Source organism: Varanus komodoensis, unplaced genomic scaffold (assembly GCF_004798865.1).
Source record: "Varanus komodoensis strain SLA01 unplaced genomic scaffold, ASM479886v1 scaffold368, whole genome shotgun sequence".
Lineage (NCBI taxonomy): Eukaryota > Metazoa > Chordata > Lepidosauria > Squamata > Varanidae > Varanus > Varanus komodoensis.
The window spans coordinates 16,499-42,775 of NW_025335885.1; the positions used below are offsets into that span (position 1 = coordinate 16,499).

The 26,277-nt window shown below is 47.3% G+C and overlaps 1 protein-coding gene, 1 long non-coding RNA gene and 1 other non-coding gene across 7 annotated transcripts in view; 2 read left to right on the forward strand and 1 right to left on the reverse strand.

Moving 5' to 3' along the window:
- Window positions 1-5,582, forward strand: part of LOC123028421 — a 6,249-nt gene extending 667 nt beyond the window's left edge. The window contains exons 1-3 of one of the 2 annotated variants that reach the window (XR_006415682.1): window positions 1-50; window positions 3,713-3,912; window positions 5,215-5,582. This is a non-coding gene — a long non-coding RNA (uncharacterized LOC123028421). The remainder of the gene's footprint in view (window positions 51-3,712; window positions 3,913-5,214) is intronic. The other variant, XR_006415681.1, reaches the window with a different exon arrangement.
- The window catches only part of LOC123028418 (protein KHNYN-like), a 16,838-nt gene extending 3,429 nt beyond the window's left edge, over window positions 1-13,409 (reverse strand). The window contains exons 1-6 of one of the 4 annotated variants that reach the window (XM_044440185.1): window positions 13,095-13,409; window positions 9,251-9,539; window positions 5,909-7,737; window positions 5,179-5,309; window positions 3,845-3,941; window positions 721-828 (exon numbers count right to left, since the gene is read on the reverse strand). In XM_044440185.1, coding sequence (XP_044296120.1) covers window positions 721-828; window positions 3,845-3,941; window positions 5,179-5,309; window positions 5,909-7,737; window positions 9,251-9,469 — 2,384 coding nt within the window. In that variant the 5' untranslated portion in view covers window positions 9,470-9,539; window positions 13,095-13,409. Of the gene's footprint in view, window positions 1-720; window positions 829-3,844; window positions 3,942-5,178; window positions 5,310-5,908; window positions 7,738-9,250; window positions 9,540-13,063 lie in introns of all 4 variants that reach the window. The other 3 variants (XM_044440183.1, XM_044440182.1, XM_044440184.1) reach the window with 3 other exon arrangements.
- An 8,450-nt stretch (window positions 13,410-21,859) lies between these two features.
- Window positions 21,860-21,931, forward strand: TRNAP-UGG. The gene has a single exon. It is a non-coding gene; the product is annotated as a tRNA-Pro (tRNA).
- The last annotated feature ends 4,346 nt before the right edge of the window (window positions 21,932-26,277 follow it).

The following is a 26,277-nucleotide window of genomic DNA, read 5'->3' on the forward strand; positions in this document are numbered from 1 at the left end:
GCCAATCTCAAGGGGCGGCTGGGCATATATGGATGCAAGCGCTCCTTCAGGTAATTTAACTGTTATTTTAAAAACTAATTTAAATTTTAATGTTTAACAGTCGCTTTAACTTATTTAATTTGAATTTGTTGGTTAATTGTTATTTATTGCTGTTTTATTGTGGTTGTTTTAATGATTGTAAGACATCCTGAGATGCCATGCATAAGGAACGGTATACAAAAGTTATAAATAAATAAAAAATAAATATTCATCCTGTGACAGCAGATCTGGTGGTTAGAGTGCTGGACTGGGGAACATGGGAGATCTGGGTTCTAGGGGGGGAATATTCAGGGGTAAAATTGCTTACACAGCACCCAGAGCTTAAATCTTAAAGAGTCAGCAGTAAATTTATGATCAAAACAAGAGACGAAGAATTAAACGCCTGCCGGAAGACAAGGGTTTTGATCTGGCATCTAAATAGATATAGCGAAGGCTGTATAAATACAGTCATTCCCGGACTATACCTATTTCAGGAAGCACTTGAGGCACCTAGTTCCATCTTTAAATGGCATCCTACCATCTCATCCCATATATTCAAAGCATCGGCAGAAAGGGCACACTAGAATTGTTCTCAGAGGTGTCCTAGCTTTGGGCCGAGAACAAATTCATTGCTTCTACATACAGCAGGATATTCTGTTGTATGATCTGCCCCCCATCCCACATCCAAGGATCCTGCTTCACCTTTCTTTAATGACTCGGATCCATTTCTTGGACTCTTTCGCAAGATCCCGGAACTGGTCGTTGGTGACGATGACGCCGTTCGTTTGTTCTGCTAGCCTGAGCATGATTCTTTGGGAGGTGAAGCGAGAAGAGGGAGGGAGACATGGAAAGAAAGAGCAACGGCAGATTTTAAATAGGAGATTAGTCCTCTCTATTCAGTGGTTGCCCACAGAAGCTTGGCATGTCGCCCAGGGTCTGGGGGCAGATGCTCCGTTTAGCCTTGGAACTTTTCAAAGCCTCTTTGGACCATGCCCTCAAACTGGGCATGGCACCCAGGAAGCCCCCCCCCCATCTCTCCTTTACATTACAGGGGAGGGCCAGTTGTCTTCTGGGGGACCCTATCCACCATTAGTATCATCTCCCCACTGAGAAAGCCAGGATCCATCCCAAAAGGACCCCTGGGGCACAAGACCCACTGCGACAACTTCCCGTATTGATATCCACCCCGAGGCAGTACACAAACAGGTTATGACATGTTGGCCTCTGGCAGAAGAGACAGGTCCAAGCCACTGCTTTGCCACAACACGTACTGCAGTTTTCCCAAGACTGGTGCCTTCCAAAAGATGATACTTCCGGTATCACCCAGGGGAACACTGAGCCAGTGATGCTACTGACCCCTTCACACATCACACTTCACAGTTGTGAGGAAGAAAATCAGCAGGGTGTAACATGAGTCTGTGTTAACAAGTGTGGCGACTGAGCTGCAGAACACTTTCCTCTCGTTCTGCCTCAGTGACCACAGGCAACTTCGGTTCCTTTGTCTGGGACTCGCCCCTTCTGCATCTGTCCGTCGCTGTGACTAAAAGATCACACTGGCAACTCCCCCCACCCCACCCCGCCCCACACCAGCCCTGTCCCCATGGCGCACAGAGTCATTTCCTGCTTCAGGGCACTTGTGACCTCATCAGCGCACTGAGGTATCCGGTGTCTTGCAATCTGGAAAGCCCAGCCTGGGGAAACCCGAGGGGATGGCCCAAGATCAGCGCGAAGGAATAAATAGAAGCAACGCTTCCCAGCTTGTGTGAAATGATCTGAAACCTTTACAAACAGTCAAGGAAATCTTTCCCCTTTCTAAGCATCCCTGATCTGTAGAGATGTAGGTGTTGATCTATCTCTCATACACCCTGGCCATTTAAGTGGGCGGACTCTTTTGATAACGACAGATAAATGACTCCACCCGAGCGGCCATTTTGAATCTGGTTCTCTCCTGAAAGGCTCAGTGCCCATAAACATTGGAGCTCAGTAGATTATGAGCCTCCTATGAAAGAGGGAGAAGCCCGGAGGTTTCCCACCCATTCTGCAGTTAAGCAAGAGATTGATTGTAGGTGTCTAGCACAGGAGCTTCCAGCAATGCCAGCTTAACCCCTCCTCCAAGGTCACTCTTCCAAGCTTGGAGAAGTGATAAGCATGGTTCTTTCTGCATCCACTGTAAGGCAGGATGGGGATGATGGAAGCACAGATCCCCAGCAATGGGGGTGGAGCTCTTCTGACCAGATCTGGGAATCTGATATATCTACCAAGCACAGAAGGGACTGCAGGTGGCGCAGTGGGTTAAACCGCTGTGCTGCTGGGCTGGTAGATCGAAAGGTCGCCGGTTCAAATTTGCACAACAGAGTGAGTTCCTGTTGCTCCATCCCAGCTCCTGCCAACCTTGCAGTTCGAAAGCATGCAAATGCAAGTAGATAAAAAGGTACCACTTCAGTGGGCAGGTAACAGCGTTCCGTGCACCTTGGTGTTTAGTCATGCCGGCCACATGACCACGGAGACTGTCTGTGGACAAATGCTGGCTCCCTCGGCTAGGAAACGGAGATAAGCACCGCCCCCTAGAGTCAGGCATGACTGGACGTAATGTCAAGGGGAAACCTTTACCTTTACCAAGTACAGAATCTGACTGATGTATCTACCAAGTACAGCTCAGCTGTTTGTAATCCTAAACAAGGGTACATACTTCTCATTAATCATGCATAGGATTGTACTAAAAATGTCCTTCATCTTAGCCACCCTGGGTATCCAAAGCTGCAATCCCATGTAGTTACCTGCCAATAAATCCCATAAAATTCACTGGGGCTTACTTGTGAGTAGACTTGCACAGGATTGTATGGTTAGTGGCCAGAAAGGTGGAACTGAAATGTTTCCAATATATAACGGGATGACGTGCAGTCAAAAACAGATTTGGGGAAGTCCTACAGACAACCCTGATGTCTTCTGGGAAGCTCAGAAATGGAGACTGCAACCCATTCGATTTATTTCTACAAGAATCCTCACCAGTCTCACAGAGGAAGACTATGCTTCCCAAAAGAGGTGCCCTCCCAGTCTTTTGGAGTCCTCTAAAAAGCAGAGTAACAGCCCAAAACCAGCAAACAGATGCACATTTGCATTTTCTATAGAGATGGATGAATCCGTCTTTTTTCTGGTGCACAAAGAATTCAGAACTCTCCTTTCCTGCTGGTTCACGGGTGGGAAACAGGCAGTGCCTGCTACCTCCCTGTTCCCAGTTCAGCCTCTGTCACTGGAAATAATTCAGTGGCTGCCTAAGAGGTCTGGAGTGCTAAGCAGGCCAAGTTCTGCTTTTCTGAAGCTAAATTTAACCTGTATCACATTCTATATCGGGCTCCAAAACAAGCTAATTTGGCCCGTTTTGACTTCCTGGTGCTCATGCAGCCATTAAACACACACACACACACACATGCACGCACACACACGCACACACATGCAGTAACCCCTACCATGGTCCCAAGAGTGTGGGAATCCAGGTGAGGTGGGGCAAAAATGACTGGTGTAGCCCTTAAAATTGCCCGTCTCAGCCCTGGGAGCACAGGTTTCTTCATATCCGTGTGGCGTTCTAGCTCTCAGTCAAATCAGTCTTCCACTTCCCCTAGCACAGCTGTTCTGAGTTTCAGCTCTCCATCACTGGACTTTCCCTGTCTAAACTTTTTATGTTATTGCCCTGCAGTCCATGACTCACATCAGCTGAGCAAGCGGCAAAGGAAGAGGTGGAAGTTGGGGGAGAGGAAGGCGCCCGCCTGCGTGGACATGGGGAAACATCCGTCACGTGTGCCAACGGTCCACAGAGAACAGTGCTGACCTGTCATCGTAGGGCACGATGCCCTTCCCGTCGATTTTGCGCGATGGCGTCACTGAGAGGATGCTCAGGTCCTGCAGCTCAGCCAAGAAGTGCCGCTCTGTGGTTGGGGAAAGGGACAGTGGAGGAAAAGCAATAGAGACACTGAGCATCACAGCCCACAGAGGCCTATGTCGCATTTCACAGCCTCCTCACCGCTTCCCGGGGTTGACAGCATCACAGCCCGGACCCACCATGTCCACCGAGATGCGACTCCCCGATTCCAGCGAGGTTTTGTCCCAAAGAGGCACACACAGCCTCGGGTGGTGTAAGGAAAGGCAACCTGATGCCCACCTAGTGCTTTGGACTACAGTTCCCATTAGCCCTGGCCAGCACAGCCAGGGATGAAGGGAGCTGCAGTGAGTGTTGGTTGACACAGGAGAGCTTGTTTCAAATCCCAGCTCAGCCATGAAGCTCATCACTCTCAGTCTATCCTACCTTGCAGGGTTGCAAGGAAGATGAAATGAGGAAGTGGGAGAGAGGCAAGGCTATGCGAGGGGTCTTCAAAAAGTTTCTGCACTTTAAATTTAATTATATTTTATAAATATATTATATTTATAAATATTGCTGATGGCATTAAAACGTTGGTATGATGCTGAGAAAAATGCATCACAAAGGAAGGTGCTTATGTAGGAAACTGATGTAATTTGTTAATTTGTTTTTGAAATTCAATAAACAGTTTTTAAAAGTGCAGAAACATTTTGAAGACCCCTCAAAGAAGTAATTAAAAAATAGGGGGATACTATGTTCTGACTAATCCAGGTTTCCCCAACCTGGTGCCCTCTGGATGATGATGAATTTGTACCGTACCCTTTTTCTTGCAAAGCCAATTATATAATCTTCCTCTCCCCTTTATCCTAACAATAACCCTGTGCTGTGAGGTTGGAATGAAAGTCTGTAATGGCTGAAAGTCACCTACTGAGCATGATGGCTGAGTGGGGACTAGAACTCGATCACTCAAGTCCTGGTTCAGTACTCTAACCACTAGACCACACTGGCTCTTAACGGCAGTCATTAGCTGGACAGAAGGGATGTGTAGCTGAAGCTATCTAGAAGGCACCAAGGAAGGTCAATCAGATGGCAGATTTCTTAGCAATGCTTAATTAATTTTGCATTATTAATTTATACAGTCCCTCCTCTGCAGCAAGGGAGCGTGTAGTGCCGTCCTTAAAAAAGGCAGGAATGTCTCCCTTAAAATACATTTTCTTGGTTTCCTTCATGGGCAAATAGATCCAGATGTAAACTCAATTAAAAACATTCTGATGACCGAACAGGTGGGAGCCCATCCCCCCTCTGACCTCTCACATTGGAGTCTTCTTCCATCCGATATGCAGGTACCAAGACGGTCACTTCCCGGTGACCACGATCCCAGAAATACTGCACAGCCAGAGCGATGCCCCGGCATGAGAAAAACTGGTTCAGCCCATGCCTGCAAAGACAGCAGGAGGTAGTCCGAGGTTCAAGGCACAGCTTAAATCTAAGAGAGCTGCACTGGATCAGACCCAGGATCCAGCTCATCCAGCATCCTGATCACCCAGTGACTGGCACACAACCCTGCAAGAGGACAGGATTACAACCGCACCCTCCCACCCATGTTCCCCAGCATGGAATCTTGGGGGAATCCCTTGGGTCACCCGAGTAACAGTAGCACAGGTAAACAGGAAACCCAGCAGAAAAATTCTCAATAAAGAAGTCAAAGGAGTTGGCGCTACTGTGACGGCCCTTCCTTTATCAGGCACTTGGCAGAATTCCTAGAAGGAGATTAGCAGCAACATAATCTACGTGATACTGAATCAAGTAGCAAACTGACAGAGCTGTTCACACCTTCAGAACCTTTATAACCAGTTGGTTGAGGGAGGTGGCTAGAAGGTAAATCTCCTTGAACTGGGAGTGCCCTCTGAGAAGCACCAGAACTTCTTCTGGTGTAGCTTAAGGGAGGAGCAGTATGAAACCAGCTGCCCTAAACGTAACAACCAAGGTCCACAGAAGGAAGACCTACCAAGCCGCTCCACCCAAATCCATACTCACATCATGGCCACATTGCTCCCATCAATAATGACCATGCGGAGGTTCTTTTTCCCCGGGGTATTGGCCAGGTTGAGCTTGAACTGGGTCTGGAGAGCCTCTTCAAACCGCTGGGCTCCAGTTACTGTAGAAACAGCCCCTTGGTGGGGGGGTCCAAGACTGGTCCCCTCGGCCAACTGGGTGCCCTCAGATTCTGATGGGGTGAACAGATTAGCCCCAGAAGGACTGGTGGGGAACGCAGAACTCTCTTGGTGGATCGGTGATACACGGGTGGCCTCTTGGAAAGGTGACCTGTTCTTCTGCCCTCTCTCATGAGAAGGGCTCCTCTGAGAAGTCGCCTCTCGATTCAAGATGGCTGCCCTCTGGACACCAAACTGCCTTCCACGTTCCGTTCTTGCCACGGGGGGCCCTGTTGCACCCTGTCCCTCGGCCTGGTGTTCCCCTCTCTCATTAAGTCGCCTCAGCAAACCCTCCAATGGCGCATCTGTGGGTATTTCTGTAGGGATCTCACTGGGCGAGTGGCCACAGTTGGCCATGGCCTCTTTGATGAGTTCCCTGAGGTAATCCTTTTCATCTCCACTCTGCCCCAGCTCACCTCCCCCGGGCTCCTTCGGGGGAAGGACAAGGTCCTCTTTCTGGGACAGCCCTGCTTCTGCCATCTGGACCCTGTCCAAGATAGTTGATGGGGCCTCCCTCACCCCACCCTCCAAGAGTATCTGCTTGACCACCTGCTCTTCATAACCCATAGTTTTAAAGAAGTTCAGCCTCATTTTGAACTCCTTCTCTGTCCACGAGGACAGCAGAACGTCAGATAATGGCTCCTCCTCACTGGTTTCTTCAGGTAAACTAACAGTATTTGATTCCTTAGTGCAAACCATTGTCGTGCCTTCCCTTGGACAGTCCTCCAAAGACTCTCTTAGGTCTGCGTAACCAGGGAGAATCGGAGTTGTATGGATGGCTTGTAAAGCTGGAACGGGATTGGGAAAACTCTTCGGAAGGACTGACTCCGGGACACTTGCTGCCTCAGGCCAGCCCTGGGGGAAATTCAAGCCAGACGGGAAGTCCTGGGGCTTGCTGTGCGTTTCAGTCCCAGCAGAGACTCTGGGAAAGTCCACTCTTGGCGCCTGAGGTGGAGCTTGGTCTTCAAGCCTACCAGCCATGACAGACAAGCTGGCCCTAATATCCTGAGGCATTACGGAGTACTGCGACTGCAGAGCATCCTGGGACTTCGCAAAGCCCGAAGAGGGCAAGTCAGCATTAGAGTCTCTGGTTTTGCTTTGTTCTTGAATCCTGCTGGACCCTGTTGACATGCCGAAGGGATTTGGAGGCCCAGTTGGAGACTGAGGCCTGCCACCTCCCACAGTGACAGTTTCCCACTCCAGTGAACAACCTTGCCCAAAGCCTTGTGGCCCCCAACACCCACTCCGTTGACTTTGCTCCTGGATTTCGTCCTGAGCCTCCTTCACCAAGCTGAGCAATTCCTCCTTGACTGAGGTGGGAAGAATCAAGAGGTCCATAGCATGTTTATCATCGTGGGCCTCCACCAGTTCCCGGAAGTCCCGCTTCACCTGGGCCTCCCGTTCCTCTGGCAACTTGGGGTTCTTCTGGTGTTTCTCCACAAACTCCTGTATCCGGCTTTGAGCCATGACGAAGGCTTCAGCCAGGCCTGAGATCGCCAAGGTGCCTGGGCGAAGAAAGGTCAAGTGGGCAGATGTCCCTTGGATGAGGCAGTCCAGGAATAAGCCATGAGCTCCCAAAAAGATACACTGCATGTCTTTGGGGTAGTAAACCTCCTCATTCATCTCCGGGGCACAGAGACCTTTGATGTATTCCTGGAAAACACAGAATACCAGCATGGGATGCCACATTCACACAGAGCGACGGCAAAGCATTTTTCACAGGATAACGTCTGTGCCAAATTTCCCACCGGTTCATTTTTCCATGCATAATTTCCCATTCTGAAATGGAAATTAGTATTCTTTCCTAATACTAATTATAGCCATTACAGAATAACCGGACACAATTCTGGCCAAATTCAGCCCATCTCAATGTTGTAATTGATTTATTTCGTAGGCGAGTCTCCCCAGGATGACTCCAGGAATGTAAGACAAAATGTAAGCCGCTTAGAGATTCCTGCTGGAATCGCGAGCAGCATGCAAGTATATAAATTTACTTGCATATATAAATTTGCAAGCATATAAATGTACTTATTCATAAGTAACTATAGGTGCAGTCCTACTGGGATACCTGCAATCCCCTGAAATGGGGGCTTGTGGATATCCAAGGCAGTGCAAAGATTTTCATTTAGCAACCATGGCACCAAGCGACGGTCACCTTAGCTGTCGACCAGCGACTGGCTGAGCCCAGTCGCCCAGTTTGGCTCTGTAGCTGCTTGGAGGCAGCAGCACCCAATGCAGGAAGCACTCTCTGCTTGGTCTACTTTAGAGTAGGCCAAGCAGTGAATAGGTGAGCAGCTCCCTTCAGGTGCCACCCATGAGCAGCTGCAGCACAGGATGGGAGGAGCACAAACAGTGGCAGGAAGTAGGAATACCTCAGTGGACCCATGGGATACCTGAAGGGTGGACGAGGAAGGGGAGGCAGGAGACCTGATCATCTGTGGGGTGCTTGGTGGATGGAATCTCTGCAAATCTGCTCAGCATGTCAAAATGTCCTTACATATGTATAAAGTACCTCTGAGATACGTATGCAACTGCTTGGGGCATTGGGCTATTGGGAAAATTTGCAATATTTATACAGTACATTTAATATTATTTATTGATTTAATTTCTATACCGCCCAACAGCCGAAGACCACCCAACAGCCAAAGACTTCAACTCCAACAAAAAAAAAAACCAGAATCCGGGGCTCAAAAAAGTCTGTTTCAGAAAGCCTCAGATCTAAGTTAGTTTACTTCAGCTCAAACTGAGTTTAAGGAAATTACATGCATTCACAGATGGGCTGGATGCTTCTTCTAGCTTAGGCGTGCAGAATCTCAGGTTCAGGGGGCTGTTTTGGCCTGCCTGGGATCCCCACCAGGCCCTCAGAGGTTCTGCTATTCCCCCTTTTCCAGTTTTGATGATTTTTAAAAGATGGAACTGCATCTCCCATGGCATTTGTGCCTAGCATTTGAGCTGAAAACGCCAGCATTTTGGCTGTGCCCCTTTTGTTTTTCTGATGAAAAACGGACCACGAGAAACTCTCCAAAATAGAACACAACTCCCAAGCTGAAGATTATGGCAAATCAGAAGCCAAGGCATGGCAGTGACTCCAAATTCATTATTGGGTTTCAAGGGCTTTTCACGGAAGACTCGGGCGTGACTCCCATCTCCCAACCCTGCACGCTACCTTTGCCCTTTGCAGGTTCTCACGGCGCCCTTGGAGCTGCAGCCAGATTTTCCTCTCCCCCTGGAGGTCCCTACTCGGACTCTCTGCTGACCGCAGGACACCCAGGACATTCAGTTCCACCCTGAAGAGCTGCTCAATCCGGGGTCGGTGCTGCGTCACCATCCCCTGCACTTCTTCTGGCATGGCGAACTCATCCAGGGTCTTGCTGCTGCTTCCCATGGTGGAAAATCGCAGCCACTGGTTGGAGTGTCACAGTGTGGTTGATGCAGCTCGGCGGGTGGCTAACGGCCTGTGGGAGTTGATGGGAAAACACTGGCTGAAAATAACAGAAAAGCAACCTCTGGACGAGGTCTGAGCATTGAATGGGACGAGATGTGGCTTCTCAAACACTTATACCCAGAAGGTAAGGAGCAGGAGAAAGCAACTGGCAGAAAGCAGGTTAAGATTTGGTTATGCACGGCAGAAATCTTGGAGACAGAGAGCCAAAGGGGTTAGCATAAGAGGATATTGTCATCGAAGTCCCCCAAGGCTGCAAATGAACTATGATTCAGTGCGATAAGGAAAGAAAACACCCCATGTAGTGTCTTGAGAATCTCAGCATCCTTTTTTATGCTTATCTCTTTTGTAAATAATTTTGCATGTTTCTAGTCCTTATGGCTATAAAGGTATGTTTGAAAGTGCCTGAACAATGACTGAAGAAAACAAAGAGCCTGCTGGTTGAGATTTTCAGGAGTTATTTGTTTATGAGACTTGTATGCCCCCCATAGCCTGGGGGTTAAGGGCAGGGCTTCCACATCTTTGTGTGTGTGTGCGCGCACACACGCACACACACACACAGCAAAATGACCAGCACCAGAATATCTCTGGCAACAGGGTCACTCACATCCCCTCTCGCAACATGCAGAATTAGGCAATCATAATCCCCCAAATGAATCAGAAATTGTGCAACATCAGAAGAAAATTTCAGAGGCTTACATAATTGATTCAAGTGAGAAGATTCTACAGTTCTTGGTGCAGAATCTGATTTGGTTTTTCATGTGAGGCTAAAAAGATGAGAAAAAACCTTTCTTGCAAGAGGGACTAGCAAGGGAGCGTGCGGAGCCATACATGAGAGGGTCACTGCAGGAAGTACATGCAAAAGAAAGCACACCAGGCCCGCAGCCAGAAATTCTGTGGTACAGTTCAGGGTAAGAAAAGGGAGAAATTCAGTGCTGAATAGCCAAGGTATAAACACGAGCCACTTAGGAAGCTTCTTGAATTAAATGTTCAGAAAATTAAGATTCATTTTATAAAATGCAACAGTGCAAGCTCCGTACTTTGTCGGTTAACCCATGAAGTCGGTGGCCCAAATACCAGAATGTTGGATGAGGCTTTCTTTTAGTAGGTGACTGGGTGGAATGGGCCTTAGCATACCACCTTAGCATACCACCGCATAATCCCAAGGGTCACAGGCATGAGTATTTTAAAATAGAAGCTAAAAGTTTTAGGAAAATGGGCTCAGGAATCCCTGAGGAGCATGGCTAAATTTACATTTCAGGCCCCTTCCCTGAATGTTCAGCTTAAAAAAAAAAATAAGCCACTGGTCCTGGTGTTCACACTAATATAAGAGGAGGGGAAAATGTGCCAGTAATATTATACCCCAACCTTCTACTACTTTCTGTGAAACTGGAATATTAATCAATTTTGTGGGGCAGAGGTCAGGGCAAGTCATGCGCATTCTTGCACAGCCTAAATCACCTCCTCACAGGGTTGAAGTGAAGATAAATCTGTCCTGGGAAGGGAAAACTATCAGCTACTTGGCAGAACAAATAAAAATAAAATGGAGTTTTTAAAAAGTTTGCTTTGACAAAGACACAAGAAGTGGGAGAGAGTTTGAAAGACAGAGAGAGCATTGTTGTGGCATGATGGAAGTTTTAAGATGCAGCCTAATGCAGGTTCAGACAGAAAAGAGACTGACAATTCCTAGCATTCTGGGGAATTCTGGGAGTTATAGGCCTGCTTTCCATCTAAACATGCATAAGATGCACCCCACCTATGGAATGCACTCCCCAGAGAGGTCCGCCTGGCGCCGTCGTTATTTGTTTTTCGGCGCCAGGTTAAGATCTTTTTATTCCAGCAATATTTTAATAAGTTTTGATATTGTCTTTTCTATGTTTTTAACTGCAGCCAGTGTGGGTTGGGAATTTATTTATGTTATATTTTATGTAAGCCATCCTGAGGCTTTTGCGACAGGACGGCATATAAATATCTTTTTTTTAATAAATAAATAAGATCACACCATTCACACAGCAAAATGTTCCGCAGACTTTGAAATCAATTCATCTGATTACAAATGTCCAAACCAATTACGCAAGTATACCAGGGGAAATCGAACTGTAAACAGACTAAAGACTATGCAAAACAAGATATGACATTCTTTGTGCAAAGTTCAATCTATGCTGAAATGTTTCACACTAATCATTCTTTTCAAAAACACTTTACTGAAGCTTTCAGCAGAAAGAGGGCAAGTAAAACAGACAGACACAACTAAACAAGAAGCGCAAAGTGGAATCTAACAGCTTGTTGATCAGCCAGCAGATTTGTGGCCAAAAGAAGACGGGGAGAAGGCAGTTTGACAGCAAACCATGTCTTTCCAATCAAAGGGAGCCTCATGATAGAAGCACTGCCTGTGACATGCTGCTTCTGGCATCTCCTAGCCTTTGGTCAACAGTTTGCTTGTTTGTTTTCTTTTTCCAGCCTGATGGAGAACCACAAAGCTTGTGCACGTGGTATTTCGTGACATTCAGGTTGGCCCAATCAAGGTATTGCCCCAGTACAGATTTAAAAATTTCTGCGCATAAATATAAAACTGTGCTTTTGAGATGCACAGAAGTCTCCAAATGCAGAGGCTTATGTGAATCCAGTACATAAGATACTGTGTGCTGGCAATTTCCATTGTGGATGCAGTTTGCACTGAGTATTATTACATCAATTTTGGCAATCTAGATTAAGCGCTGGACAGGGTAGAAGTTCCGGGGTGCCAGTGAGAATGGGTGGAAACCAGCAATGCCAGCCTACTCCCTTCTCCTGAGATTTTGGAGTGCAACTCCCAGCCTTTCCAATCATTGACCCTGAGGGCTTCAATAACTATTTCTACTGCTTAAAATTCATATGAATCCTTCCAACATAGGTTTGAACTTTGTACACAAACGTCACTTGTGCTTTGGAAGCCCAGGTGCGCATTCCCAGCTGCTTTTTCGTCAGCAAACCCTCCCACAACTCCACCAGCCTTCCCAGCACCCATGGGTGCACACTTTAAAAATTCAGGTGGAAATGCAGATGTGGGACAATGTCCCGGCTGCACTGCAACTTCACCGGGAGGCGGGAGGGGGGAAGCCGGCCGCCCCAAATCTCGTCCCAATTCCTCGCGAACAGAATATACATTCTTCTAGTGACTCGCGCCCTGTCCCCAAATCATCCCAGAGTGGTGACTCTTTTCTGTTCCTCCCCCTCCCTTTTTTGATGTTCCAGTTTAGCTACCAAGCAAGAGAAGACGGTTTGGGACGGGGGCTGCGACATGTGGGGAGACTTAACCCTTTCCTCCCCAGGTGCGATCCCCCCCCCGGAAAGCGCCCTTCGCCACGCACGGCCATGCAGCCAAGTGACTCCCCGCATCAGCACGGGAGGGACCCCGAGGGCTCTGGGGAGGCGATCCGGCGCCCTAGAAAAGAGGACGGGGGTACAGCCGACCTGGCAAAGCCCCCCACGGGGGTCCCCGTCTAGGCGCGTCCTCTCCCCCCCTCCACCACTACCCCCAGCCAGCCAGCCACCCACCCCGCGGCAGGTCTGCGGCCGCCTTCCCTACCCACGGGAGTCAGCGAGGGAACCGCAGCGGCTCCGGGCAGGCAGGTTCCGCCGTCCCTTCCCATCGGTGCCTCGGCGCCGGGGCTCTGCTTCCATTTCTTTTGAAAAATAATATTTATGAACAGTATGCTTGTTCAACAAATGCCGGAGCGCGTCTGCATTCAAGGCGCAGCTTCCATCTTGGAGCAACGCGGAAGCGCCCGCCGACTCTCCCGGCCTGGGCGGCGCGTCTCGGGGAAGGAAGGCGGCGAGGCGCTTTCACTTCGCAGCTTCCTGCCAAGATCGGGCTCAGCGCTCGCCCCCGTCCGATCCAGCAGGGGGTCCGACGAGAGACGCCGTGTTCTGAGCATGGACAGAGTGCCGCGTGGCGCAGCAAACGTTGGACGCCGGGTTTTTGTTTTGCTCTGCTTTTTGGCGTGGGTGGGTGTGTTTTAGAAGGGCCTAAGGGTTGCACGTAGTCTCTGGCCATATGCAGAGTGCCTGTTGTGGGAACATCTCAGACGAAAAGGGAAGGGGAATGATTACCTGATGTGTGCGTGTTTGGTGTTTATGTTTTGCTTTGGGGGTTGTTCTAATTTTGCATTCTTTCCTTTTGGTTTTGGGGGTGCTCTCCAGCTAGACTTCTGGAAAACCGCTCCACCTTATTTCCCTTGAAGGGGCAGGTTCAAACAGGAAGATTCACCCGTGAGTCATCACACAGACCACACTTCCTCAACCTAACCATGCCCAGGTATCTTTGACTGCAATTCCCATCAGTCCCAGCCCTTGCATCTGATGTTCAGGGATGTTCAGACTTATCGCTGTTGTAGTCAAAAAAATCTGGAGCATTATAAGCAACCTGCAACAAGCAAAAGCAGAAATAGGATAACCAAAAATTCCTTGCGGCCAAGAAATTAAAAGACGCTTGCTCCTGGGGAAGAAAGCTATGGCAAATCTAGACATACTAAAAAGCAGAGACATCACCCAGCCGACAAAAGTTCATATAGTCAAAGCTGTGGTTTTCCCAGTTGCAATGTATGGCTGTGAAAGCTGGACCATAAGGAAGACTGAGCACCGAAGAAATGAGGCCTTTGAATTGTGGTGCTGGAGGAGACTCCTGCAAGTCCCTTGGACCGCAAGGCAATCAAACCGGTCAGTCCTAGAGGAGATCAACCCTGACTGCTCTTTAGAAGGCCAGATCCTGAAGATGAAACTCAAATGCTTTGGCCACCTAATGAGAAGGAAGGACTCACTGGAGAAGAGCCTAATGCTGGGAACAATTGAAGGCAAAAGAAGAAGGGGACGGCAGAGGTTGACACTGGTGTGGTGGGCACGGGGTTTTGTGAACTCCAGGACACAATGAAGAACAGGAGAGCCTCAAGGAATGTTGTCCATGAGGTCACAGTGAGTTGGGCACAACTTTGTGACTGAACAAGATAAGCAAAATTCAGAATAGGTTTTTCAGGCATCCAAGCTTATTTCATCTTCTGTTTAGGGAACACATAAGTGCTTTCCCCACCACCGTGGGAGCCAAGAACTGTGGGAGCCATACCACCCTGCCGTGGGGCAGGGTGGTGTGGGATCCTGGAGCAAGTACTCCCTCACGGGCCCTTAGCGGCTGACACATGCTTCCCTGGGATACCCACCTGCCATTTCCAGTTTCCCACAATGCTTGGCAGCATATACATGACAAGGCACAGTGAGACATTTTTTAGCTCCCAGATGGCTACAGTGATGTGTGTGTTTAGTTATCAGACATTTAGTCTCAACTCTGCAATAAAACGTGAAAACTGAGGTTTTAGTTCACAAAAAATAACTCACAGCCAGGCCAAGCAAATATATATATTTGAAATGTGTGTGTGTGTGTGTGTGTGTGTGTGTGTGTGTGTGTGTGTATTGATTTTGAAAAAGCCTTCCTTGAGTAGTTTTTCTGCACAGCTCATCATTTCTTCCCATTCTAAACACATTCCAACCATCAAAACCATGCCAGGACACCTCGTTTTTCTAACCCTAACCCTACCCTGGTGCACATGCCTAGCCCTAATATAGGGCTAAAGTTCCATAGAAAAGAGGGCGATTTTGAAAAAGCCTTCCTTGAGTAGCTTTTTCTGCACAGCTCACCATTTCTGCCCATTGTAAACACATTCCAAGCAGCAAAAACATGCCAGGGCACCTCATTTTCCTAACCCTAACCCTACCCTGGTGCACACCCCTAACCCTAATATAGGGCTAAAATACCCGTGAAAAGGGAGGGATTTTGAAAAAGCCTTCCTTGAGTAGCTTTTTCTGCACAGCTCACCATTTCTGCCCATTCTAAACGCATTCCAAGCATCAAAATAATGCCAGGGCACCTCATTTTCCTAACCCTATCCCTACCCTGGTGCACACCCCTGACCCTAATATAGGGCTAAAATACCCTTGAAAAGGGGGGATTTTGAAAAAGCCTTCCTTGAGTAGCTTTTTCTGCACAGGTCACCATTTCTGCCCATTCTAAACACATTCCAAGCATCAGAATCCTACCGGGGCACCTTGTTTTCCTAACCCCAACCCAGTGGTTTTGAACCTTTTAGAGACTGAGTGCCCAAACTGCAACCCAAAACTCATTTATCACAGAATGCCAACACTGCAATCAAACCTGAAAACAGCTGGTCCAATCAAATACGAGTATCCTTGGCAGCGCACTGACCAGCTATGCAAAAGCTTGGGCTAATGTGTTGCTCCCTGTTATGTCATTGCCTGGCGCCATTATTCCTTTCTGAGCATACGTATGGCCCCTATGTGTGGTGTTATCCGATGCTCGGCTGCTGGGACGATGTTGGGGTGACTTATCTCATGTGCCGACAGAGAGGGCTCTGCATGCCCACTGTGGTATGTGTGTCATAGATTTTCTACCATGGATGTAGGGTATGAAATGGCAGGAAGACAATAATAAAATAGTGCTAAATAAAATCCAATCACTCTGCAGCGCTGTTGGGAAGTGGATATCATGGAAGACTGCCACCCATGCAGTCACCACCAGTCGGAGATGACTTGATGGCACATTTGAACAACAAATAAAACCACCTAGTGTAAAATTACTCAGAAGGAGTAAGTTAAAGTGCCAATAAGAAATAATCCAGAGAGATGTACCCGTTCTTAAAATGCCTTGGGAAATAAAAGGCACATTGCCTGGAACCAAAAGGCTACAAGGTAGGGATCAGGCGAACTTCTCTGTGGAGAGCATATCACCGAAGGGGGCCATCACTTGAAAGACCCTGTCTCTTGGGACCATCTGCTTCATCTCATTTGGTGGAGCGAGCTGAAGAGTGGCCTCGGATTATGGCCCTATGTTCTGGGTAGGAGATGATCCTTTGCAACTGTTGTGTGTCCAGCATGCTGCTTTTCACTATTGTTGCTGCATTAAACTTTCCATGGTGGGCCCAGGAAATCTACATAGATTTCTATATAGAAACCATCTACACAGAAACCAACCTGCGGTTTGCCCTGCCTCTCTACTGAACATGACACACCCCGGCCCTCTTTCCAGGGTCTTGAAGAGCAGACATCTGGCCCAGGGCAGAAAGAAAAGGACCAAGCAGAAGGCACCTAGGCCTATCCCCCTATCCAGTTGAAACCCTTTTCAGAGGACTCCATCCCATCTCCCTCTCGCTGCTTTCCTTCCCAGCCTCACAGCTGTCATTTGGCATTCCATGGACACTGCAAACATCCATTCCCAATGTTTTGGGGGTTCACCATACAACCACCTCAGGATTTTCCCTTTGAGGTCCGTTGTATTTTGGCCAATCTCCAGACTCCCCCAAAAGTGCAAAGATGTTATGTCTTGTGCAAAGGTATATAAACAATGGCACTACTGCTGAACACCTGAAATATAAGAGAAGATTCTTTACAAGGGTGGAACTGAAGTGTTGCTGCTTGAGAAGCAGTTGGGAGGAGGGAAAGATCGTTCACTTTGTGACTTTCTTCTCCCTCTTGCCATGCACCTGTACTTATCGGCATCTCCCGTTCCCCTAGAGCAGGAGCAGAGCTGGGTAATTCCAGATTGCGAAATACCTGGGCCCTGAGACAGGTGGAGCTCCAGCCATTGTTGGTTGTAAGACTTTTCCTTTCCTTTTCTTGTATTTTCAGATTCAGGGAAATGAAATTCTGATGTGCTGTGGGTTGGCTGGGCAACCGCCCCCACACCTTGGTTTGGAACACCAGTTCCAGTTTTCAAGGCAGGCTTATGCTTTATCCTCCTTTGCAAAGTAAAGGGTGTTGCCTTTTAAACAAGACAAGACAGGAAAAAAGAAGAAAAAAATAAGTTGGCTATTTTCTGCCTTTCAGCCATGCATATAGAATTCAAGGGCAGATTCTCCAGCCTGGATTGAGGGAGCACTCCAACTCCCAGCATCCCTAGCCAAGGGTCCCTGTCAGTGTCTCAGCCCCCATTCTGTGTGATGAACTGACAAAATACCTAGGCAGGAATTCAGCTTTGAGCTAGGTCAAAGCCCCAGAACCTATTTTTTTTAGCATCTGACGGAGTGGGGGCGGTGTTTCAGTCCTGAGACAGATGAAGCAAGAATGACATTCAGAAGTACCTTCAAACATGGGCAGAGTACCTTGCCCTGATCTCACAGTAATCTCCATCTGCCCCCACAAGGATTTCCAAAGTCATTCCTTCTGTCTGGAAGGCATTACCATCTAGAGGCAGGGGGACTGGTTGCGACTACCTCAACAGCCAGCCAAAAGTACCTTGCGCATGTGCAGAATGGCTAACATTCTTGTTTCCAGGTGTTGCCGAGAGGACTTCTGGTATCCACTAACAGGTTTGGGGGCCAAACCAGCACCATTGAAGCATACTCGCACTGCAGCATACATGAGTCCCAGTGGAACCCCACATGCTGTTATCCTGTCCCTAGTTCTGCCCCTTTGTCCGTTCGTTCCTCTTCCTATTTCTGAGTTTTTCCATGCCCAACTTGTGACCATAATGCATTCTGTTAACTGAGCAGAGGTACAATTCTATGTATATTTTGACAAAAAATACCCTCCAGCTCCTAGCATTTCTATACTGGAAAGTGGAGGATTTTTTCCATCGAAATACACTTTAGATTGAGCCCCAGAAGTAGGAACCACAAAATTCAACCCAGCATTTTGGCTCTTACCTTCAACCACAGAAAATACCAGACTGTGCAAAGAGCAGGCAGGGACTATTCAGGTGAAATGCATGGAGCACAATTAACCACATCTCTTCATCAAGAGGTGCACTGTGTTGAAACCGATGTAGCTCGTTTCGTTTTCCTTTTCCTGTCAAGAGCTGCTTACCATTTCACAAACGCCTGGTGGATTTCACAAATGCCTGGGAATTCTGCTGTCCTGTCCCTCTATCGCCCTGCTAGAACAATTTTCATCATGCAGCCTGAAATTGTCACTAGAGGCCTAGCAGAAAATGGGGAAAGGTGGCACCAGCAGAGCACTGCAACAAAATGTTGCAGTGGAAGCACTTCACCACTCCAGGCAATCAGCCAGCCACACCCTCCTCCACTTTTTCCATTATATTTCTCATCCCATTCTGTTTTCCATCCCCTTCCCCCACCCCCACCCCCCAAAAAAATAGTCCATCCCCATCCTGTAACCACTGAGGATGTTCAGTCCTTAACGGTCTGGGGTGGGAGGCAGCACACTTGTTTTGTTTTGCTTTTTTCCTAATTATACTATAATAATTGTGGTTATAATTTTTGTACTTCTGCAAACTGTGACATTTCCCCAAGCCTGCTGAGTTGAAGGAAAGCATTTTGCCCGTATGAAATGCAGCATTCACAGCATGAACATTGAAAATAGAGAAGATAGATGCTAATAATACAATAGTCACAAATATTCATTTTAAAAAAACAGGTCCTCAAGTTATTATAACTCAACTTTACATGATGATTCTAGATATTAGCATTTTTATTACTGTCATGCTGTTAGAAGTACACAGTAAAAGATCCTCCAGAAGCTCAAACTCAAGTAGCACAATCCTTAGGAATAAAAACACGATCCTCCTGTATGCTTTTAACAGGGCTGACTCCCTCCTAAGTACTAACAGGACTGCAGCCTAACAGCTTTACTATGAAAATGACCCTTTTCATCAAAAGAATGGATGGTAATCCTTGGTTGGAAGAGAAGGATGGTAAGATGGATAGAGGGGTAGGGATGGAGAGATGCTTCAGAATTCAGAAAAGATGCAGGAGGACCAGGTCTCAGACGCCATGAAATGATTGTGCTATTACCACACGAAGAAGGGCTAAATACCCATCTGCCAACCCAACAGCAGCTCTAGACAACAATACCACCCGTTCCCTAGCATTGCTGTGCTAGTTTTGCATGTGTAGTGGGCAAGGAATCCATGGTTCAAATGGAGGCCTAAGCACACGGAAACAAATTTACTCAGTCTGCACTTCCTGCACCTCATGAGTCATCCACCAAGGCTCAGCCACAAGAAAGCCATTCATTGCCAAGATGCCACAGGATTCCTTCATGTGTGCTGCATGAGACTGACACGCCTACTTTTCTGAATTGGTCACACTGACCGAAAGGCACTTTGCCCATGCCCAGGAAGCTCTCTCACCCTCCTCCACTATTTTTAGTATGCTGATTCCAGGGCCAGGATGTTTGCAACAGAAATGACTCTTTCAGTCACCATGGATTCCTGGCCCTCTTTTTCCGCCCCAGCGTACTTACGGTTTAGATCTGACGTCTCTTTGGAATGCCACTTCACCAATGTGAGGAGAAGGTAATTAACCAAATCAGAAGTGGGGTAAATAAGTCACTCTTACTTTGTTCCCTTTCTGTGGGAAATTCCCTCCATAATTTACTCCCTGACCGACGAGGTCCAAATCCTCTAGTGCCATCTAGTGGCCACTTTCATGCAAGGTATCCAAATCCTGCCACCAGAAGTTCAGTAGGGCTGCTTGCCGAAAGAATAGCTGCTTTTCAGTCTGGAAAGCAATGCTGAAGTCGCCAAGATTAGGAAGACTGCTGAGACTTCTCACATTGTTCTCACCATGGGGAAGTCTCGGCATCCTTGCAAGAGGCCACCAAGGCTTCCTTCTCCCAGGTTCAGTTTTAGTTTACATGTAGCATTCCCATCAAATGCCCGGAAACCTCATGCCTGCTTGCAAACAGATTTCCCTAACAGGCCTGCAGCTCCCATCATCCCCAGCTAGCACCACATCTCTGGCTGAAGACAAGGGGGTAGTAGTCCAACCTCCCCAGAGGGCAGTGAGTCAGTAAGTGGATACCGGTTTTGTTCAGCTTATTTTGCACCATCAGTTGGTGGGAAATGGTTTGGCCTTTTTGCTGCAGGCCCCCACACCTATTGCTTCTGCCACCTCTAGGCATCACATCTGGCGCTGCTGGAGATGCAAACTATGCAGCAGACACCTTAAATACGGACTTCTCTACCTGTGGTGCTTAATTCAGCTCATCGCTGTTACTGTTTCTTCCATTTTTTGCAGGTGTAAGTGTGCTTCTCTTACTCCTTCTTTGGGTTTTCTTTCCCTGCTTTCTGATCTGTTCCATTATACAGCCATAAGGGGACTTTTGGTATAACACAAGGGCAGAAATACACATGCCTGCTTCAATGCCATTTAGCATGATGGCCAGAGCCTAGCTTATTCCAATTCTTAAAAAAGCAAAAAAAAAGTAGAAGGAAAATGCTCAGAAAGCACAGGAGAGGCTCTGGAGATTGTGTAAAGCCCCCTAAAATTAACGCAAGTGATGAAATTGATGCAGGAAAGCTCTGTGCAGGGTCATTTCTGCTCCAGCCTCGATCTGAGGGTTCAGGTCATAGGCACCAGGGCCCAAATAACAGGAGTCAAGGCAATGCAAGTTCAGAGTCAAATCACAACTCCAAAATTGGTGTCATGAACAGTCCAGGTCAGAACCAAAAGCAGGTCATGAAGCAAGACAAGGTGGAATCCGACAGGCAATAGCGTAGTCACACCAGCAAGGGGTCAGGAACCAGCAAGGCAACGAGATCAGGAACAGGTACCAGGAGGGAAGACAGGATCCAGAAGCAGCCAGGTATGATGGGCAAGGCAAGCATCCAAGATGCAGGGACTAGCTACCACACACTAGGGACCAGCACTGGTGAAGCAGCTTCTGGAGGGAAGAGCCTGCTCTTAAATAGCTCTTCCCGGGGCTCCCAGATGAGGCTCATGAAAGCCCTGGAAGCTGCACCAGAGTCTGGGGCTAATCCTGCAAGCACACGGGTCATTATTCTGGTGCTAGGCCAGCTGATGGAGCCATGGAGCTGCCCAGATCCTGGCTCCCAAATACAGTGAAGCAACATCTCTGGAGTGACGGTGAAAAAATTTCTTCCATTCAATTTGGAATCAGATTGGCATTCGTGAATTGCTCAGAGAATCCTTTGAAAAACTCTTGCCTGCCACCTGCAGGAAATAAGTTGCAGCTGGAGGCATGTCATAAATGCAAATTTCAACTGAAGCACACTTGTTTCTAAAACCTCACACAGCCTTCAGTGTTGATGCCAAACATTTCACCAATCATCCCTGCATCCTTGGGTTGTTGTTGTTTTTTTGTTCCACGTGTGTGCTGCTTGTGTTTGAAATGCCAATGACACTTGATTTCAGAAGCTGATATTTCACCATATGCAATGGTAGTTATGATCTGGTTGGTAACTAGAAAACAGCTTTTCAGGATGCATTTCCTCTTGCATCCTAGTCCACACTCTTCCCTGCCCCCAGGACTTCCATGACTACCCTGTTCCTCCCAATATTAAGCGTCTTCTTTCCTTAACTTTCAGCTGGCTCATTGGTCTAGGGGTATGATTCTCGCTTTGGGTGTGAGAGGTCCCGGGTTCAAATCCCGGATGAGCCCTTCTTTTGGACATGCACGTGGTAGGCATGTCATGAGTGGAGCTGGCTGGAGCCAGGGGTCAGACTAGATGACCCAGGAGGTCCCTTCTGACTTGCTCTGTTTCTATGTTTCTCACAGAACTTGTGCCATCTATTGCTGATGGTTTCCCCCTGAGCGATTCACAAGCCCCCCTCAGTTCCTATGCATTTCCTGCTATCTGTGGTTGTACGCTGCCCATTACTTTTGCTGATGCCCCTGGCAAATGCTCTCCATTAAGAAAAAGCTGCCCCAAGGGCAATATAAAGACATATGGCAAGTGTTATGAAGTACCAATGGTATTGGGAACATTAGACATAGATGCGAAGGATCTGCACTTTGAAACAGGGGAATAAAATAGGAGCTCGGGGACCAGATGAAGAGGCAGATACAGGAACCTAGAAGGATGTGACTTGAAAACGTAATTTTGTAGTCCAGTTAGAATGAAAACACAATGCAGTCAGAATGAATGGCTTCCAGCACAAATCAGAGAGGTTTTGTGCTTTTGCTTTATTGATCAGTTTCCTGAGAGCTTAGGAAATATTTCCATTTTCCATTGAACAGCATGTCCTTCACTTCACAGGGAACATGGATAGAATCCCCCTGGAATGTGTTGCAGAGGAACAGAACTCCATTTCAATAGGATTCTCCGTCCCAATCACAAAAGACTTCCAGATCTTGTGAGGTACAGGCAACTTCACAGCATTTAGTTGTCAACTTTATTCATTCTCGGGGTGATAGCATTGCCCTTTCAGCTCAGGATGTCCCAGTGTTCCTGCTTCTCTCGCCACCTGCTTCATGAAAACAGAATGCCAACATAACAATGGGGCTTTTCTTTCTCGGGGCTGGCATCAAACTGTGAACAGCTACTGTGGCATGGAGGTGAGGGCACCGACCTACGGAGATCTTCCTTGCCTCCAAACTCTAGTGCAGAGAGGTGGAAGGAATCATTGGCTCTCAGCTGCTCTTGCTCTGCATTTGTAGATGTATAGTTTCAGTCATATACAGAGGGCGAAGGAGGAAAGAAGCCAAAGGATGCAGGATCAATGGACTCCACAGTCTCCTCCCCTCTCAGTGCCACTGAAATGCCTCCTTTATGCCCCCACCCCCCAAGGCTGAGTGTCTGAACTTCAGGAGGCAGCCAGTGTGGAGTTCCTGCAGAAGAGAGCTAAGAGTCGTATGATGGCTCCCTAAAAGTGAGACCCAGGTTCAAATCTAGTGGCACCAAAATTGATCAGATTTTTTTTTCTTTTGTGGTGGGAGGGTATGGGGAAAATACTTCATTTTTCCTCAGTCCTGCTCTCAGGAAAATAAAGCCATTTTTGCACAAATATTATCTGCATATACTCTTTTGTTTTTAGGATCATAGCTAAATTCACAGTCATCTCATACCAACATCTACTCTTGGGTTTGTTTTGTTTTGTTCTTTCATTTTAGCAGCCCTAATTTGTGGGTGTGTGAGGGTAGAAACAGAGGCAACTTAAAAGCTTGAGACCTGATCAATCATGGCATTTTGATTTCCTACACAGTTTCTGTATCATCTCTCTTCACTCTCTCTCTTGCACTCAGTTTTCAGCCTGAACTTTTCAAGAATGATCCATGGTTCAATATCCAATGCCGAAAATAAGTTCACACCATGGAGGCCCCTTCGGAAGTCCAGATGGGAACCAGCATGGATCCAGGGCCCTGCCAACACCAGAGCTCATAGCGGCAGCTGGTGCCACCTGAAACTCATTGATCTTCCAGCCCTGCTCTTTTGGTCCTCACCATGAGCAAAATTTCTCTCCAGCCTTTGCATGCTTAGGAAGCCTGGCCACACCTGGGTGGGGTGGGTGAGCAGTAACCAAACCACCAGGAAGCATCACTCCTACGCAAACTTTCATAGCCACTTTCCAAAAAGAGACAGAGAAATCACCTTCTAAGTTTACCGGAGAGTTCCTGCGTGTACACGATCCGAGTGTGTCTCCTAATCAAGGCAGAGCGGCAGAGGCTGACGATGGCTCTTAGATAATCCCTTCCGCATAGTTCCTGAGGCTGATCACGAACAATGGTAGAGACGATAGTGAAGGACAAGGTGAACAAGAATGCTACGAGGGTGGCCTTCATCCTCCAGCTGCTGTATTCATTTGTTGTAGGGAAAGGTGAGCAGTACCAATAACAAGAAGCTGACCTGAGATGTCAGGACTTCTCTTGGCCATGAGCAGCAAGCACAGAATGTCCCCTTGTTTTTCAGTCCATTGGGTTGAGAGGCTTTGGGGATGGTCAAGGACATCTCAGGTTTTTCCTTATGGCCTCAGCTACATGCTAATAAGGGGCCAACAAATTCTCATAAACTATAAAGGATTCAGGGCATGTCACCTTTCCCCAATAATTATGGGTTGGACAAGTAGGCTCCAAAAGTACCCTTTCAACTCATGAGATCCTTAACTCAAAGATGTAATCCTTTCCATGAAAAGACAGAAGAAAGTCTTCAACTCCCAGTGCTATGCATTCAGTCTACCTGTGGAAATTTTCATCGGAAGGTCTTCTTTAAGGACCCTCATCTTCAGGTGAGTAAAGATGGCTACTCTAGACAAGACTTTCTCCAGTGGGGCAGTGCATCCACTCTGGCTTTTAGACTGAACATTTAAAGGCACTGTCCATGGTTTGGGGGAGTTAGATTTCAGCACCATGGACATCTCCTTTAAACGTCAGTCTGAAACCTGGAGAGGATACACTGCTGCACTGGCTTTGAAGCCATTCACCTACTCTGAAATGTTCTCCTGAGGTTTAATGAGACATAAAGTCTGATGACAGACTGACTCTGCTGGGGTCTTGAGCTTATATGAAACTCTGCCTATTGCACACCTGTCATGCTTAAAGTCCTGGATAACGGATGATCAGAAAACAAAGGCACGTACATAGGAAGGAAATCAAGGCACTGAAAGAGGTTATTCTCTGCAACAATGTGGGCTAGCAATTTGGATTCATTTTCAAAAGCAAAGGACCTCTTCTGCTGAACAGTCTTTTGATTGCCAGTGGCTGCTGAAGGCCTAGCCCAAATCCTTGGCAGAAGTTTGGAAGTTAGAAATAGCGGGCTTTTCAACATTTGCTAAGCCCCACTGAAGAGTGTGTCATTTTCATGTTCTTGATCAGGGCTCAAAATTCAGAACTCAACTCTCCGTGCTTAGCTCAGGAACTATGGCACAAAGCAAAGGCAGAGAAACTTGGCCCATTTGAGAGGTTTGTGATTAATGCAGCCCAAAGAGCCAATTGCAAAAACAGTCTTAGTTTCCTTCTTGGGAAGTGGAGCTTGCCCTTAGCTGAAAGTCAGAGAACACCTCCAGATCGTTCTTACCTTTATCTTTTCAGAAAGTTAGGCCAACTGTCCAAGAAACTGCTTCTACCCAACATTGCTCTCTAGAGAGTTGTGTTCTTCCAAGACATGGTAGGCCAAGCTCTCGCACGTGATTGTAGGAACATGTTTTCTCTGCCTATTCTAAGACACGAGGACTAGGTCAAAATACATGACCTGCCCTACAATTATTAAAATGAGTGTAATCAGCAGTGCTAGTTTTAGAAATCCCCTGGAAAAGATACCTATCAAAAGCAGTATATTTGAAGCATGGCATTCCATGCAGACTGCTCTGTAAACAGCCTGATCCATTCGAATCTCAAAGATCATTTAGAGGCAGTCACAGCTGTGTCATTCCAAGGTTTTAAGGATCTTCTGCCAGGACTGAAACAGTTTTTGGTGGCCACTTGGACATGAAAGCATCTGCTCTGGCTCAGCTGATAAATGGACCATCTTTCCATCTGATTTCGATTGTGCTGTTGTTGCATTGTTATTCCATCATGAGTTTGAGCTCTTCCATATACAGCAGAAAAACAGCTCAAGCTCATGCATATATCATTGCTGAATTTGTATCTATTTTACTTGGCAACTTCAGTGTGCCAGAATTTGTGAAATACCCACTGTCTTCTCCAACAAGTACCTAGTAAGTATGGTGGTCCTTGTCTTTCTGCAGTGTTCTTTATGCCCTCTGCTCCTTCTTAGCATGGCATAATAAACGGCTACTTTTAAGGGCCAGCCTATTTCTTTCTCTTACTCTTTCCTTAATCTGGGTGATGTGCATTCAGGGTCATTTCCTACCACTCCACCTACCAGCAGGTTAATGCATAACAAACCCATCAACCATTCAAGACTAGAACTTTTTCTTGTCAAAATCTCTCCAGCTCTCAGTTCATGTATTTGGAAGTGGCTTGAGGAATGAAGCAGCTAAATCCTCCTTGTTGGAGGCATCCATAAGTGCTTTTTCATTGAACCTGAAGTGCAATTAGGAGCTACAAAT